General features: G+C 45.4%; 1 protein-coding gene across 1 annotated transcript in view; it reads right to left on the reverse strand.

Annotated features, from left to right (window-relative positions):
• The window catches only part of TRPC5 (transient receptor potential cation channel subfamily C member 5), a 65,580-nt gene extending 55,230 nt beyond the window's left edge, over positions 1 to 10,350 (reverse strand). Inside the window, exon 1 of the mRNA XM_053955735.1 lies at positions 9,973 to 10,350. Coding sequence (XP_053811710.1) covers positions 9,973 to 10,350 — 378 coding nt within the window. The remainder of the gene's footprint in view (positions 1 to 9,972) is intronic.
• Between the last annotated feature and the right edge of the window lie 7,331 nt (positions 10,351 to 17,681).

Genomic DNA, 17,681 nt, shown 5'->3' on the forward strand with positions numbered 1-17,681 from the left:
TCCTGGCCATGACTTCTCCTCTGTGTAGGAATGTTTTACAAGTCTGTTGTAGTCCTCATTTATCACATACTCTGTGATGTTATCCCGGGGAACCGTGGCTCCATCATACACCTGCACAGTCTGGGGCTCACTGAGTGGGGACGCTTCTCCAGGTAGAACAAACACAGCACAGAAGTTCAGGACTGTCACAAATCCAGACAATAATGAAGCTGCTGAAGTGGCCCAAGTGACATGGGGACCTGGCTCACAGCACGTGATGGGTCTACCAAAAATGCAATATTCTGGATCTTCCCAAAATGCAGAGATTCCCTGGCTGCTTGCTGGAGCTTTTTCCTGAGACTGTGACACCAACACAGGTGTGAGTCCAGAATTACTGACATGGGAGTGAAGTGAATGATCTCCTCAAGACTGGACAGGCAGACTAGTTGGCATATTCCTGATGGTTGGGGTTTTTCCCCCTCATTTGGAAACACAAAATGCTGTTTGTTTGGGCTTTTTCCACCCTTCTTCATTACCATTTTAAGAGTTACTCTGTGATAGGAGCAGCTGTTCTGAGTAAAAGTTATTAGGGTTTATTCTTTATTTTTAATGCTGTTTTTAAGCTTTGAAACTGATTTTATTATAAAGCTTGCCTAATCCAGTCCTATAAATTTCTTAACTACTCTAAGGACCTTGGAATGCTGCTGCATCTGAGATATTTTTTCATTTTATGATAAGCTTTTCACTGACCCCAAACACAACTGAAAGAAAGACAGCCCATGGTTATCTGGAAATTTGCAGGCTCTGTCTTCAAGGCACTCTTTATTTTAATATGGTTACTATTTTTTCTAATATTTTTCAGGCTTTATTCTGGGAGGGAGAGCTGTCCAGCTTTTTGATTCATTGTTCTTGGTCTCTGTATTTTCTATTCTTAGTGGTAACAAGGACAAGATGTGCTAATATAGGTTAATAATCATGCTATCTACAGCCTTTTATATCATCTTTGTACATAAAACATCCCTTCTTCCTGTAATTTATCACCTTGTGTGGATGAGAGATGTTTCATTAAGTGAGGTAATATGTTGCTGACAGGGCTTGAAGAGGGAGAACTTTTTCCTTGGGTTGTGTTCATATTCAATCACATTCCTTCAGCAAAAAATTAAATCAGATTGGATCATGAGACAGTGTCAGGGAGAGGAGTGAGCTACTGCATCTGGCGCCAGCCCAGCGCTGCCTGGTGGTGCACAAAGCACACCCCGATGCTCACAGACCAGGAGGTTCATTAATCCCCATTTTGACTACTAAGCTGTGCTTTTGGTGATGCCCCAGGTTTTAGCTTTTATGTTTTTCAGATTCTCTTCTGCTTTAGTGTGTAGTTCTGAGCTTCATATGAGGGGATGGTGAGCTCTCTGCACAGAGCAGGGAGACAAAACAATTCCTTCTCCAGCTGGGCACCAAGGACAAATGATCCAAATCTCAGGCCCAAGAGCACAAACAACGTGGGCTGAAGAGAGAAAAACAAGGATGGGACTGCATGGGCTGGAGCTGGAATTGGACAATGAACTCCAAGGTGCAAATGGAGCAGAACTGATCACAGTGAGAGCCTCCAGGAGCGCTCGTGCATTTTGGGACCATTTTGGTCCATCTTGGGTGCAGCCCTGGCTGGGCTCTTGTGCTGCCCACGGTGGATCCATTGAGGAGATCCTTTTAATCAATCCCTGCTTTATTCTTTAGCTCTGTCCAGCCTCTGCTCTAGGTCAGCCTTCTCAAGGCATCATTGGCCTGTTGTTTTACCAACCAAGAAGATGCTGTGGCTTCTGAAAAGACCCCAGAGTCTGCAACAGAAAGAAATGACAACCTAGACAGGTGGCAGGGGCTTGCACAAGAAAAAAAAATAATCTGTGTGGTTGTGCTCTTCCTTTATTCCCACTCAGGCAGTGACTTCCTCTGGTATTGCCAGTGCTAGGAAGTGGAAAGCCTCTAGGCAATGCTGTGCCCCTGATGCTGCAGAGCCTGGCACTGCTTCATCATCTCCTGCCTGAGGAGCACTTAGAGCACACCAGCCCTCTCTCACTGCCATGAACTAAGCACCAACGATTCTCATGGCCCTGAGCCTCTCAGCAGTTTTCCAGCATCCTCCCAAGGCAATGACAGAGCAAAGACCTTGGATTGCAGTGTTCTCTCGCTGCAGCAATTCAGAGACAAGAAATATTGCTCCCAGTCAATGCCTCTTTGATATTCCACCAGCACTGCCACCAAAGTGCTGCCCCAACAGGCTGTATTTTGCCATGGGATAGCAAAATACTGCTCATACAGGGATAAACAAGCCATAAATGTGACTTTGCCAGCCCAGCACAGCTCTATTCAACAGCCAGGTAAGGCTGAGGGACTCCTGCTAAGCTGCCCTGCAGCTCTTCACAGACCTTTATAGATCCCAGAGCTTTGTTTTACAAGAGCCTGTAATTTGTTACATTCACTTTTCCCACAGAGAGAAGCTCCCCTTGGAAAAAAATGTGTTACAACTATTGCACCGGGAAGAGTCTCCCACAAATCTGTATCAGGGAACCTAAACAGCCATGTCCAACTTCTGGGTTTGGGGTTTCAGACAGACCAGAGGCAAGCACGTGTTGGGTGATGTCAGGGGATGCTGTAATGGGGGCTTAGGAGCAAAGGGAGGTGGGTACAGTAGGCACATCCATGGATGCTGGGTAGATAATATGTTTTTTTTAAACTAAACTCCTTTACCATCAGATCTACAGAGAGCCCAGAAGTTCACTTGTGTAGCAGCACAAACAGGATTTTTTTTTGCCCTATAATAAATAGTTCATCCACCCAGCTGAATCCTGAGAAGCTATCACACCTGACTGAAAATTCACTGTACAGTGTGCCCAGAGCAGGCAAGTGCTAAGAACACTCCTGCAGGTCAGTAAAGACAATTCTCTGGGAAGCCTCTTGGATAATTCCTGACTTCTCACCTGTCTGTATGATCAGTTACAAGCATGGCACGTTTGTGCACGCTGTGATGCAGTTCTTGGCTGGTCCCCCAGCAGCATCCTAGGAAATAATAACAGCCTTTATGTCGACCCAGGAGAAGGAGCCAGTGCCTTATTGCCACTGTCAGAAATCTGTTATCTGCCACTGCCTTCATCTTGATGCTACTTCCTGAGTCCAGGAGACATTTCACCCTGTTCTTCTTCACCTACATTTAAGATTATCTAGGGACCGAGGCAATGAGGAGGGAGGAAAAAATTTCACAATTAAATGTAATCATTAGCTGAAGTGATCTTTGATTTCTCTGTTGTTTAGTTTAATTAGATGGAATTCATTTCGAAGGCAGCCGCCAGTGTCAAAGGCATGTTAACTATAACTGTGAATTATTACTGCATCAATAAAAATAATGAAAAGCTTGGGTGCTAATGGAGCCATTAGGCTTTGAAGCTGCTTCTCTGTTTTCAGACATGATCCTTCTTCCTTATTGTTCCTTTCAAATATTCCCACACTGAGACCTTGTGGCCATATTCTTCTTAACCGGTTCTATTCTTCAGAACCTCCTCTTGCTCAGGAGCATTTCTAACCAGGTTCTGCCTTTCCTTTTCACTTTGGACCCCTCCTATTAACATGGAAATGAGTGGTTTGAGTCACACCCATCAGCCTGTTCCCCTCTGTGTTCAATGCTCCACAGCCACCATTCAGGACAGCCACAGAATCCCTTGATAGAGATTCCTGCTCCTAAGCCTCTCCTCTTTCCAATTGCCTGCATAATCTAGATTTTATATTGTGAGGTTTTTGAGAACTGAACTGTTTCTTTTGACTTAAAAGGTCCCACCAGTGGTAGCACAGGGCTGGCAATGAACTTGTACAAGCAAGTCTAGAATCAAGGGCTGTCTTGGTGAGGGCTAAACTTTACACTGGTTTCTGCACACAGGACAAAAACCCTGTGTGAGTAGGGAAATTAAGCTAAATCACGTTGTCTCAAGAAAGTTACTAGATTTGGGCAAGAATAAAATGGTTTAATGCAACCTTTATCTTCTGTTTCAAAAAAAGCAGTCTCTATGCTGCTCATCTGTGGGATCTGAACAAAGATTAAGGTGGATTTTCACTCATCAGCTCACCTAAAAGAGGACTTTTGAGGTCAAATTTTAGGTTCACTAACACTATCCAGTGCAGCAATCTTCCACCAATCTGATGATTAGCAACTAAGACTAAAAACTTGCCTTTTATTCTCTATAGTTTCCTCTTCACAACCACACTGTTCCAGAGGCTGCACCTGCAAACTCCTTCTTTTGGAATACATATGGATCACATTGATCAGAAGGCCTTTGGGCCATCAGAACAAACCGAACCGCAGCCATAAACCATAAGATCCTTTTTTCTTTTTATTTTCATGATTGAGGAATTGCATTTGTAGCCCCATCTGTGAACCAGCTTAATTTGGAGCCATCTGCCACGAGAGCAAATTGCTAAGTTTGCCAGATACCAGAGAGATGCTGGTACCCTCCTTATGTAAACAGCTGATGTCAGCTCTGATTGTTGTGAAGAAAACAGCCACCGTGGAGGTGCTTACAGACGTGGAGTAATTCAGATGACTGATTACAGCTCCTTAAAGAAGGAAGGAGGGCTCAGCAGGCAGCACAGACCTGTCTGGTGTGCTGCAAGCACAGCCCTGGCAGGAGGGCAGAGAGGCAGGCGAGGTCTGAGAGCTGTGACGCACCCTCAGGGGGCTGAAGGTCCACGCAACCCACACAGGCAGCTCGAAAAAATAGGCCCCTGAACGCCTCATCTGGAACATTTGTACTGATTTCAACAGGTTTCCAAGTGTCAGGAAATACAGCTATTACTGGTAAATTGAGGGTGAATCAAATAAGGGGGGAAATGGGAGTTTTCAGACATGAATTTCCTGCTCCTTGCTGGCGAAGGTTAGCTGCAGCCTCCAGCTTGGCTGAAAACATAACCCACTGTATTGATGTTTGTATAGTAAAAAATCACATCTGAGAGCACTTTTAGGAAAAAAAAACAGCAAAACTCAAAAGATCAAATAGGTTGAGAGACAGAAGATTTTACAGGGAAGGAGAATTCATTCAACAGGCTTCATATATATGTTCCCTTGCTCATACAGTAGTTCTGAATTAAGAAAAAAAAACAATAACTTAAAGTTCCCGGTTAATTTCAACCCCACAGGACGCCAGCCAGATCTCTGTTTTTGCTGTGTGCCTTGTTTTGCCACTGCATTTAACGGACCTGTCCCATTCACAGACAACTTTGTATTTTAACATGTCCACCCCCAAAGAGAAAAGCCTGGCCCAAAGTCGATACTGCATCTGCAGGTGCTAATTTTTGCTATTTCAAACCTATCCCTGCTCCTTCTGTTGGTTATTCAGTGGTTTGTTGTCTTATTTAAATAACATGACACTCATCACTCAGGATGGATTGCCATGCCAAGTACAAGTATATTCCTCCTCTGCCACCATGCAGTACAACATCAGCCTCTGGACTGCCCAGAAAATCAAACAATAACTACCAGAGCACCAGATCAGGCTCACTTTTATTTCCTGGAAAATGCATGTTTGCTGACTACAATCCTCTGCAGGTTCTAGGAATATTAGTTTATTTTGTTGTTCCTCTTAATATTCATGAATAGGTTGCTTGATTTCCAAATGCCTGCCATGAGTTTGGGAAAAAAACAAGCTATGCTATGGTTTAAGTGACCAGCTGTGTGACTGGTCAAAGAGAGCTGTGGTTTATAAAAAGCTTTGAGGAGTAATTGGAGTAAATTATATAACCCTTGGAAATTACAAGTTAACCTGTAAAAAAGTCACAAAATCAGGAAAGATCTTTGGTTCCTGAAGAGGAGGATGGGTCATTCAAGCCTGGGCTTTACTCTCTGCTGGGAGTGAAACACATCAGAACATCTCTATGCTCTTTCCATGGTTGCACCATGATGACTTTCTCACTGACCCCAAAATCTCCCACAGCCAACCACATCTTTCAAAACAGCTGTAAGTTCATTAGCATTATCCCACCTGTAACTGGTGAAACCTCCTCCCCAGCTCCACCAGCAGACTCACAGCTCAGTACCCAAAACAACGGCTCTAAGTTCACAGAATTCACAGAATCACCGGGTTGGAAGAGACCTCCAAGATCATCGAGTCCAACCCAGCCCCAAAAACCCCAACTAAACCCTGGCACCCAGTGCCACATCCAGGCTTTGTTAAACACACCCAGGGATGGGGACTCCACCACCTCCCCGGGCAGCCATTCCAGAACTTTATCACTCTTTCTTTAAAAAACTTTTTCCTGATATCCAACCTGTATTTCCCTTGGTGCAGCTTGAGGCTGTGTGCTCTGGTTCTGTCAGTGCTGCCTGGAGAAAGAGCCCAGCCCCAGCTGAGCACAGCCACCTTTCAGGAGCTGTGAGAGTGCTGAGCTCACCCCTGAGCCTCCTTTCCCCCAGGCTGAGCCCCCCCAGCTCCCTCAGTGGTTCCTCACAGGGTTTGTGTTCCCAGCCCCTCTCAGCCTTGTTTGCCTCCTCTGGATGCCCTCGAGTGTCTCAACGTCCTTCCGAAGCTGAGGGGTCAGGGCTGGACACAGCACTCGAGCTGTGCCCTCACCAGTGCTGAGCACAGGGCAAGGATGAGCTCCCTGCTCACACCATTCCTTGGTGTCTGGACTGGGCAGCACGGATTTGAGGAGAAATGCTAAGAGCTTAAAATAGCCCACAAACCTCACTTGGAGATAAACCTAAAAAGAAACACATCTACTCGAGCACATCACTGCTAATCTCTGCTGTGCTCTGCAGCATCCTCTGGAGCGAGGTGGCTCTCCAGGCTCCCCATGTAAACAGAGCAATTTGCTCCTCCGCCGAGCCCCGGCTGCAGCGGGTTGTTATAGTTACTGGCTGTGACTTACCCCTGCCATTGTCATGGCATTCGCAGTAAATGGCGCTTAAACAGCAGTCTAGCAAAGGTTTGCAGAATAATGACTCATAAAAATTCACTTAATAACAGGATCCGAGCCTCTGCGCCGCCCAGCCCCTTCATCCATTCTCCCCCCCGGCCCTTACATCATCAACGAGACCCTGATTCTCTTACATAAGGAGCACAGCAAAGGTCACTACGTGTGTTTGAAAGGTTTTTAACTTCTGCTCCCAGAAAAGGTCATCGTACAGGTGGAAAAGCAGAGCTCTTTCCCTCGGGCAGCTCTCAGAGCCGGATCTGGAGCTCTCCTCTTGGAGACTCTGTGGCTGCTGTGTGAACCTGCCTTTGCAGGGCCAGCCTGCGAGAGGCCACGGCTTTCTACCTTGTTTTGGATGTCTCTTTTCCTGACCACATCCAGCCATTGCAACTCCACAAGAGGCTGGAACACGGCAGCTGTAAGAGCTGCTGTCGGGACTGTGGCACGGTGATAAGGCTGAAGATACACACCCATGAAATGGATTATGCTGAATGATGCTGCTCAGCTGCTTTTGAGATGCACAGACAACAATTAACCGGGCTGACGTGAACAGACGCAAATAGGAACAGCTCTTCATGCCCAGCAGCCAGAGAGACACACCAGGCTCGGGGAGAAAGGCAAACAACCTGCTCAGAGGCAGGCAGCAGGAAAAGGGAACCAACAGGTTCTCCCAGAGCCCAGGTTCAGGTGAATGAACTTTCAATACCGAGCAATCGGAGGATGCTGCTCCTGCACCTCTGCCCAGAGTGCAGCAGAGACAGCCACCAGGCTGCCACACACGAGCCAAGAAGCTGTCCCCACACAGGCTTGAGCAGGCAAATTGAACTCTCTGTGCATTTAATTAATAGATTATACTAAACCTAATAATATATAAGAAGTGCAGTGATCCCATCTTACAAATTTCACAGTCAGACAGAAACCTTCCTATGAGGTGCAATGTTTTTGTTACTACTGGAACAAAAAATCAGCGTTTCTACATGTTTTAGAACATCTAAGTAGCTGATGAGGACAAAGCTGTGCTAATCTGCTTTATCAGGTGCTTTTTGTGAAAGCAATTAGGTGTGGGGCTCCCAAAGGACCTTCTGAGAAAGGGTCCAGCAAGGACAATTAATGAATGCAGATTGATACTGCTGTGGAATTAGCATCAGGAGCTAGAAACCCCTCCTGTAACAGCTTTGTGATTTGACAAAATAACCAACTTTGGCCCAACTTGTCCTATCACGACACATGAAATAAATGTTCCTCACCATCACTCATGAACGGTCAGTGAAAGAGCTGAAAGGGAAGTCCAGTCCTGCAGCCCTTTACCAGCAAACACTTCCTGCAGTCTCCAGAAGAACCTGAACCCCAGCCAGGGAAGTTAATCCGAGTCTGTTCATAGAATCTTGAACCAAGCCAGTGCTAGTTTAAAATACACTGAGGAAATCTGCTCTTGTAACAAACCTTGTAAATAAAGCTGAAACTGGCACTGCATCTTTTCTCCCCCACACATGCTCTCCTCCAAGTTGTAAACCCTGCAGCAGATACAATTCTAGCTACAGAAGGAGAGCTGGCACAGAGATAACGAAAAATGGAACAGCCTACTATGAAATGGATCACTGAACTGGAGAACTGGAGAGCTGGAGCTGAATTTCAGCTGTAATATACCAACCTCATTTCACGGACCTCTGTCTCTATCCAGTTAAGCCAGCAGGGCTGGGGATTTGAGTGGACACAAGTTTTGCTATTCAAGGGATGTTACAGAAATCCACACGAATCCCATCACTTGCTTTCCATGACATTTCAGGAGAAACTTGTCATTAGCCTGCTATAATCAGTGGCAATTCCTCATGCTGCTGAAAAAAACTTTTCTGTTCTGTTTTCTGTCCTGCTGAGCTGCAGGATGCTTAAATTTCTAGAAGACCGAGGAAAAAAAGGCTCATTCTTAAGAGATGGTCTGTATTTTGCTATTTATATTTTATCAGACTAAAACTCAGTAGTAACAGTTCAATTTTTAGGTCAGATAGAGGAGTTTCGTTATCTCTCCAGTTTTTAAACCACATATTAGAATCACATTGCTACAAGTATGCACAATGCTGCCATTCCTAAATAATAAGCTGAGCACTCTTGAATTCTGTCAGGGTTGATCCTGATTGCTTGCTTTGGCTACATAAAATCACAATTGAAAAACTATGTGCTAAGGGGCCTATGCATTGAAAACATTTTCTTCCATGACTGACTGGTATTAATCTTTCACACGCAGAGGGACATATTCCCTTCAAAAGGAGGCTTGATATATAAGGATTATCCAAGTTTTGGATGTTCCTTTCTAAGCAGTGAATACACAAAAATTATCAGTGGTCAGCAATATACATAAATTATTCTATTATTGGCAGTAGTGCTTACAAATGAAAAGAAGAAAACTAGGAAAAAAACAGTTGGTGACAATAGGTGACACTTGAAGTGACAGGATTCAGACTTGGTTTTTCCACAAGATCCTTACATAACTCAGGGATGGCTTTGCAGCTAAGGATCCTTCTACAAGTCACTGCTGTAAGTTATGTCCTGCCTCAGCATTTCTGCCCTGGAGCTCTCTGGAGAGGGAGATGAAGATGATCTGTCTGCACTACAGCAAAGGACTGAACCCCAGCAGACTGTTTGCTTGCTTGCAGTTGTAAATAAGCTTGTCTGCTTTCAGGGTTTACTTATGAAAAGCAATTCCACTTAATATCAGCACAACAGCGTGGCAATAGTTCATATTTACAGACTGTAATATAATTTCAAACAAATTCCTTTAGAAAGTGCTCATCTATAAATCAGCCTATAAATCAGCGTGTCCACAAACACTGTGGGGCTGGAAAGAACACTGAGTGAAAGAGAAAGAACTGAGTGTTTAAGTCAGGCAGGACATGTTTGCTCAGGCTGGAGAATTACCATCCAAACAGGACTGCTCAGGTCTGCTCTGGGCATTTAAAGCCATGCACCAACATCAAGGACTTTGAGCAGCAGCACCTTCCTAAGGTAGGAAAACAGCTCAAAACTGAAGGGGAACACTCAACGAACCTGTTTTTCACCACTGGGCTTCCTGTAATTGAGCAGCAGCTCCACAGCTCCCACCACCTCCTTCCGTATGGCGTAGAGCAGAGCATCCCCCACGTAGACGCTGTGGCTCAGCAGCAGCTCCATGATCTCCAGGTTCTCATTCTCTATGGCTATTAGCAGGGCACTGCGACCCAGAGGATCCATACAGTTAATGTTGATGTTGTAGTAGATCTCTGCCTCCTGCAAGGCATGTTTCACGCTGGCATAGTCCCCCTTCTCCACAGCACTGAGGTAGGCCTTCTCTTCCGACGAGAGCTCTGCCTCCGCTCGCACGATCTGGAGTGGGATGCGGTCTCGGTACGGGGAGAAGTTGACCTTTTTGTAGTATAGCTGGGCCATGGTTCATAGTGACCAGGCAACCTGTGAGGGAGGAGAACCACGCATCAGTGACAGCACAGCCCCACAGGGGACAAACTTCCAAAGGGCCATCATGGGAAAAGCTCCCCGTCCCTTTTTAAGATGTTGTATTCTTGACACCCCCTGAGCAACCCCACCTTAAAGGGCTACCTGAATGCACAAAGGTGGCACCACCACTCACAATGACAGAAACTCAGTATAATTTTTCATCTTGTTTAAACACTACGCCATTGATGTCTTTTTTCTGGTCAGAAGCATGATCTTGATGTTTATGGGTAATTATCACATGCAAATAGGTGGATTTCTCATCTTTGCTTTATTTCCCACTCAAAGTTCCTTTTATTTCCTCCTTTTCCACTGCTAAGCCAGATCCTCAGCATCTCTGAACTGTCAGTGATGGGAGCTGCTGATTTACACCCTCCTCTTTACAGTAATAGATTCATTTTGAACATTTTTGCTGTTGCCTTCTCTGCTTCTGTCTCTTAAAACAGTCTTTTATTCTTCCTTAGTGTTTACTCTTCGACTAGGTCACGGTTTTCTTTTTAAAGCTTGCATGTTTTTAAACATTTTTTCTCACTCTTCTCATTTATAAATAGGACCTAAAGACAGGCTGGTGTAGAAAGCTCCTACCCTTGCTCTCTAAAGGCAGCGATGTTGTTTTTGTGGTCTAGGAAAACAAGAAGTAAATCCTGCCGTGGAAAAAGTGCAGCAAACTGAATGAATTGTTCCTTCCCACACCTCAAAGATCCCAGCAGGTGACTGAAATCACAGGAAACACGGGCTGGGTATTCACAGGTAAGGAAAAAAGGAACCAGGCTTGTCTACCCGTGCTTGGCTTTGACAAATGACACCAGGCCAGCACCAGGGGCCACCAGCAGCTATAACTAATTGGGTGACTTATTCCATCTCCTTGCCCAAAGCTCAACAGCTTCCTGCAGCAAATTGGCTGGAGTTTTGGTGCATTGTAGTGCCCTATCCTGGGGGAAAAGGAGATGAAAGATGATGAGGAGGAGGCTGTGGTGGCTGCAGAGCGGACCCGGGGCTCTGCAGGTGCCACCCGAGGCAGCCGCAGAGCCCGGCTGCATTTCTGCCTTTGCAGAGTGGGTGGATCTGAGCTCCAGCCCAGCTGACACTGCAGAACAGTGGGTGGCTGTAGCAGACAGCAAAGCTGCATCTGAGAACTTCATGGGGAGCCAGGGATCTGTACCAGCCGCTTTGGCACCTTGGGGAATGTGCTCGCTCAAGATCCCGCTCTCCTCCAAGTGCCAGAGAAGTTTGTGTTTGTTGCGTACCCAGAGATGCTGGCACAGCACTCACACTGTCTCTCTGCACAGGCAGAACCACAGAATCCAGTGGTTCAACCTCAAGACACACACAAAGGCATTGGAGGCAAAAGGACCCATAAACTGAGTAGAAACCATAAATATATTTGCTGATTTTCTACAGGATCATTATGCCACTAAAGCTTTTAGAACTAAGGAAGAATCTCAGTGACTCAGAAGCTTCAAGTTTCAATAAACTGCATATAGAACCAACTAGTCTGATTTTGAAAAGCAGCAAGGATCACAGGTCATTTTCAAATTTTGTTTTTGAAAATGTTATTCCTCTGGGATCCAGCTAATTCCCACTGAAACACTGACAGGAGACAGAAGGATGCAACACAGGTCTGGTAACAACTAAGGACCAAAGAGATCTTTGGGAAGGTAAGGAGAAACCCAAATGGGAAGGGAAATGTTGTCCTTGTGTGACAGTCTGGCTGATGGGAGCAGGGAACACCAACCAGTGGGACTGGTGCCAGAGGACAGTACTCACCGTGTAAAGGTCTCCTGGGGGAATCTGTTGCCTCCAAAAAACATGAGGGATTCTGGCAACAAGTGCTGCTGCTAAAGTGGAATTGGATATTTTTCACTGCTCTTTAGTTTAATTGGACGGTTTGTAGATGGTGAGTAACATTTGCAATGAGTTATAACAAATGTCACCTTATGAAACATCATGCCAGCGTTGGATCCCTTTCCTTCCCAACAGTTTTGTAGAAAGAAAAGAAAGCTTCAAGTATCTTAACTCCTCAGTGAGATCTCATCTCCCAGTAGAACCCCAGTCCAAAGAAAGCTCATAATGTTAATACCTCAAGCATATAGGAAGCTGCAATAAAACCAAACAGGAAAGACTCACAAAATTAATGATCTTCTTGAATTCCTCTCATGCCAACACCTGCATAGCCTGACAAACACATGCTGCTGACTGGGTTTGGAAATAACAGCAGGCAGGATTAAAAGAAAATAATAAAAATGTGTGCCTGGAGTTCATGGAAGTTTTCAGCAAAAGCTTTATCTGTTGAGCTGCCCCTCAGCCAGAGATCCAGCACAATTTACAGACGGACCCTCCAAACCCAGTGTCTTTGTCAATCAAAATTATTTAACACCATTATTAACAAACTTTGTTAATGAATGGGTGGAATGAATAAGCACAAGGTCCCTGCTCTAGCTCACCTCTCAGCACCACCAGGCTCCCAGGGGCAGCATCTCGTGGTGAAGCAGACAATTCTGGTAGGCCCTACACACCTGTGTTTCCCAGACTGGTCCTGTCTCCTGTTTAACAGTCCAAAATTACAAAAATATAGATGCAATCCAAGTAAGAGAAGGGGAAGGCAATGCACAGGTGCTGCCTAGAGAGAAGCAGCAGTGACATTCCTGAAAGGTAGCAAAAATAGAAACACAGTCACACTAAAATTTTGGAATCGGTGCAGAGAGCCTGAAAACACATGTTTTCCATATGAATTCTCTTCACAGAGAGGCATTTTCTGCTACTTGGGTTATTATTTGGGGCAAGGAAAATTCTTCCAGCCTGTGCTTGACTGCAGATGCCTCAGACAATATGCAGTGACTGGCTAATGCAGTGGTGATACCTGCACCACAAACAGGTGGAGAGAAACACGAGAACCATAACGAGAGAAATATAACAAACTACTCAAGATACAGGCAGGAGGACTTAGCACTCAGTTTGGACTCTACCACCTCTCTCCAGAAAATTCTCCCTGAATTATTAGTCCAAATCTCCAAGCCTTTTCAGCCTGGCACAAGAAATCAGAGTTTTAGCCCCTGAAAAGCAGCTATAGCTGGCAGGAACAGCTGGCCTGGTTTGGGGCAGGAAAGTTTCTGGCTTTTGCCACTAAAAATTCCATGAGTTGTCACTAGAAAAAGTTTTTAGGATCTGTTAGGAGTTGAGCCATCCCTCAGTTCTCACTTCACACACACCACACACTCCCACACATCCCTGTCTCATGGGGGTCAGAGTGACCTGGATGAAATGGGATGAGTAGAACTGAAGGGGAGGCAGCCAGAGCCAGTTTACCCATTATAAAACAGGACCTTCCTGGGCTTTATTTGCTTTGATCATCATGATGAAGCTGATTCAGAGGTGGAAAAGCACCATTGCTCCTGATGGCTGAGCTCCCTCTGTAACGGAGGCAGCAGAGACTCGGGGGTATTGAATTCAGCTGCCAGCTGATGTGAGCATCCGACAGCCTGAGGAACTGATCAAACACAGACCTTGGACACGAGACCAACAGCAAAGAGTTACCTTTCCCACTTGCTGGGACTCTGTATCACACCTGAGAGCAGCCAGCAGAGTCCCCCACCTGGCAGGCTGCTCAGAGCACGGCTGGGTGTTCCCTCACACCACCAAAACTCCGTGTGTGGCTTGAAATGCCAGGGCACCTTCTCTCTCAGACCTGAGAAGGGTTTATGTGCTGCAAAAGCCACCTGCATTTTCCACTTGTATCAGTCCCATCAAAGAACTGACCCCTTGCAACACATCTTGCTTCACTGCTTCCCCCCATCCTTCTTGCCAAGGCTGTTTTCTTCATTTTAGTGTTTCAGGGAGAGCATTTTCCTCATTTTGCAATTCTAATCTGGACTCCGGGTCTGGAAATCACGGCCCGTAACTGTGAAAATGGCCTGACTTTCATCGTGCTCACACACTGCCTGCTCAGTACTATTGATCTTTTTAAAAAAGGTTATAAACCTGAGCTATGAAATAGTCCAGAAGGGCCACTTAGGTAAATAATATTACATGTAGTTAATGGACCAATTGAATTTGTGATTGGATCCTTCTTTTAAGTGCTCTAGATCTTATTTACTAACAATGCCTGGCTGAGCACAGTATGAGGAAGTAAAACCAACTTTGTAACGTTCTGCAATTCCCTTCCTTCTGCAAAGATACCCCCTTGTTCCAGAAAATTGCTTTTTCCATGGAGTTCAGTGGGAACCAGATTACAACCCTAAGTCTCACTGCCTTTCATGATGTCTCTCACCACCAGAAGCAGAAATTTTTCCTGATGCCTTTAAATGCAAAGAGAGCCATGACTGAATAAATGTATGACCTCAGATGTGTTTTAAAATTATAAAATTGCAGTGACCTTCTGGTTCTATGGCTGTGTAAATTCCTTTTAGCTAAAGCCCCATCATCTCAGAAAGTTTATATCCATCTCATAAGTTATGTAAAATACATCACTGACTGGAGTAAGTGCTGTCCAAAACTTGCAGGGCCACAGTACAACGCAAAAATAAGAAAGCGACAGCTAATAAAATTGGGGATGAGTAATCAACTTTCACTGCCCAACATGAGAGAAAGGAAGAAGACTAATAGCATATGTGATAAAAATGCAAGGCTGCAGAGGTCCGTGATTCACAGTGGAGCTGTGTCCTTAGAAGACGCAGAGAAAAATTCCCTATGAAGTGTTTTTCACTCATCATCACTCCAGCCTAGTTAAGAACACATCAGTTCCCTGGGGTACAGCACAGAACCTCCTAACCCAGAAGTGTTCATGAAGAAAGACAACCTCAAACTTCAGATCACAAAGTTTACAGACGCCAGAACAAAATTCTTTGCCAGTAACGCAAAATGTCACAATTTGACTCAAGTCCCAACTGCAAATCTTAACTTCCTGGGGAGGGTGACAATTATCAAAGATATATATGTTTGATTTGGAAAGGACAACTCTTTGGTAGAAGTCTCTTCCGCTGCATAATCAATTGATGAGTCATGAGCAACCGCATATGGGGATAGATATACGTGGTTTTTATATGTGTGTATGTGCTATATATATGTGTGTGTGTGTGTACATATATATATATCTAATAAAAGCTCCTTGCTGGAAGCTTCAGCTGTGTCCACTTGCAAAAGCACTGAGGATTCACCTGCCTCATTCTGTTCAAAGATGAGCAAGAAGCTCCCTTTGCAGTAGGATGCTCTCCTCTACATCTCCTCCGCCAGGCAGAGTGTAATTCATGGAAGGAGAATTTGGGCTGCAGACAGCCAGGCCTGACCAGAAGTCTCAAATGCTTAGGGCTCCCCTCAACTCAAGCCTCCTGCATGTCCAGGGAGAGGTTCTGTGTGTTTTGATCCACCCCAGGAATGGGACGCAGGACATTTGCCCAGCGCTGGCCCACAGGCGAGTTTCACACGCCACTGATGGGGTGTTAACGATGCTCAAATTTGAGCTGAGCTCCTCAGCCAGGCTGGGCTGGGAACGGAGAGAGCTGCTCTATAATAAAAACCAGCTGCAAACCAGATTTCCCTGCAGCACAGCCAGAGGAGTTATCCCTGCACCTGGGAGAAGAAAGCAGAGGTGCAGGAGCTGCAAAGCAAGACACAACTTTGGGAAGGATGACAGAAAAAGCCTCTGGTGTAGAGCCAAGTGCAAAGCTCCTCTTTGGGATACAGCAGGAGGGGGAAATACTGACCCAGCCTTGGAATATTTCAGTATTACCTCAACAGAAATCAGTCTGGGCTACTAAAATGATTAGAATTACTTCCTAGTGAGGGAATGGCTGCAGAACTTGCTTTTAGCTACTATTATAATAAAGCATTTACAGTCTTCAATTCTCCCACTTCTTTCCACACAGCCATCACGCAGGTGGTAATAAATAAAAATGTACCATTGTGAGAAGATTAAGAAAAAATAAGCCCTGGAATATATTCATAGTACATATCTTTACAAATGCAGGCAGAACAGAAAGCTCATTTTGTCTGTCTGACGTCACTGCTCTGTCCCCTACTTGTTTGAGACGGGCTATGTATTCACTTTCCACAAAAAAGAGATGTCAACTGAACTGAGAAATACTGTCAAGCACGCTGCCCTGTTGTCTTATCTGCTAATGCAGCACTAATGTAGCATGGCATCATTATCATCTCCAGGCTCTGTGTCCACTGCTTCTGTGCCTGCTGCTTGTAATCTCTGCCTGCTGCAGCTATTGAACAAGAGATTTGTTTTGGTTTTTCGCTTGTTCCCACTCTGGCTCATCATTTCTGCAATCAGCAAGATAATCTGGGAGCATGGTGTCGGGGAGAGCAGTGAGGACTGTCAGACCTGCCTCAGCCTGGCTGGAAGTGCAAGTGAACCACTCAGCTAGGAGGGAAAAGTCCAGATGATGGCACAGTGGCCAGAGAGGGGGAAAGGCAGTGGCAGCAAGCTCTGAACTACCAACAGCAACAGTCTGGGCTCTTTTTCTCATCTGGCAACGAGTGGATTTATCAGTGGCTATCAGTTCCCATTTCCGAGCAAGCTCTGCTGGGCTGCTTTCACTGGCACCTGCGTAAAAATAGAGTCAGACCCAGCAGCACATGGAGCATCCCTCACCTGCAGCCCCTGCTCTGAGCCTCTAGGGTTCCTGTGCTCTACCTCTGGCTCCATTTAGGGTTTGTTCCCCATTCTGTCCTTCAAACCTGACTGGAGGTTCTTGGAAGGAAGAGGCAAATTCGTGTGCTCAAGTCTCAAATGAATGTTTCCCAGTTGCAAAAAAAAGGGCTTTTTTAGACAATACTATGTTTGCCTGTAGCACCTTTTAGATATGAAGAAGTGCAAAACATGTGAATTCTCTTTCCCAAGTTAAATTCTAAACCGTGGTAAATAGGGAGGGATTAAAAGCCAAACTCATTGCATCTGTAGAACACTGGGGACAGGAAGACAAGGAATCTGTGCCCCATGGAGAGCAAGCACACCACTTTCACAGCTGTCTGAACAAATGGGGCCGTACAGAGAGCACTGGGTGGGCAAGGAGCTCACTCTGCTCCCATGAGGGTGCTGGTGCCTGGCAGTCACTGTGTGCCTGCACCTTGTGGGAAGAGAACAAACTTCCAGACATTTCCCTGTTCTAAAACCTTCACAGAGAAGCTTCAGCAGGCTTCTTTTCAGGGAGAAAATAAGATTCTTCTTAGGGGCTTCGAGACAGAGGAAGAAAAATGTGAACAATCCAAATATCTGAAGTAGTGAGAGCAGGTGACTGATTTAAATACAGCACAGCTTAGTGTGG

The sequence above is a fragment of the Vidua chalybeata genome, chromosome 14, assembly GCF_026979565.1.
Source record: "Vidua chalybeata isolate OUT-0048 chromosome 14, bVidCha1 merged haplotype, whole genome shotgun sequence".
Taxonomy (NCBI): domain Eukaryota; kingdom Metazoa; phylum Chordata; class Aves; order Passeriformes; family Viduidae; genus Vidua; species Vidua chalybeata.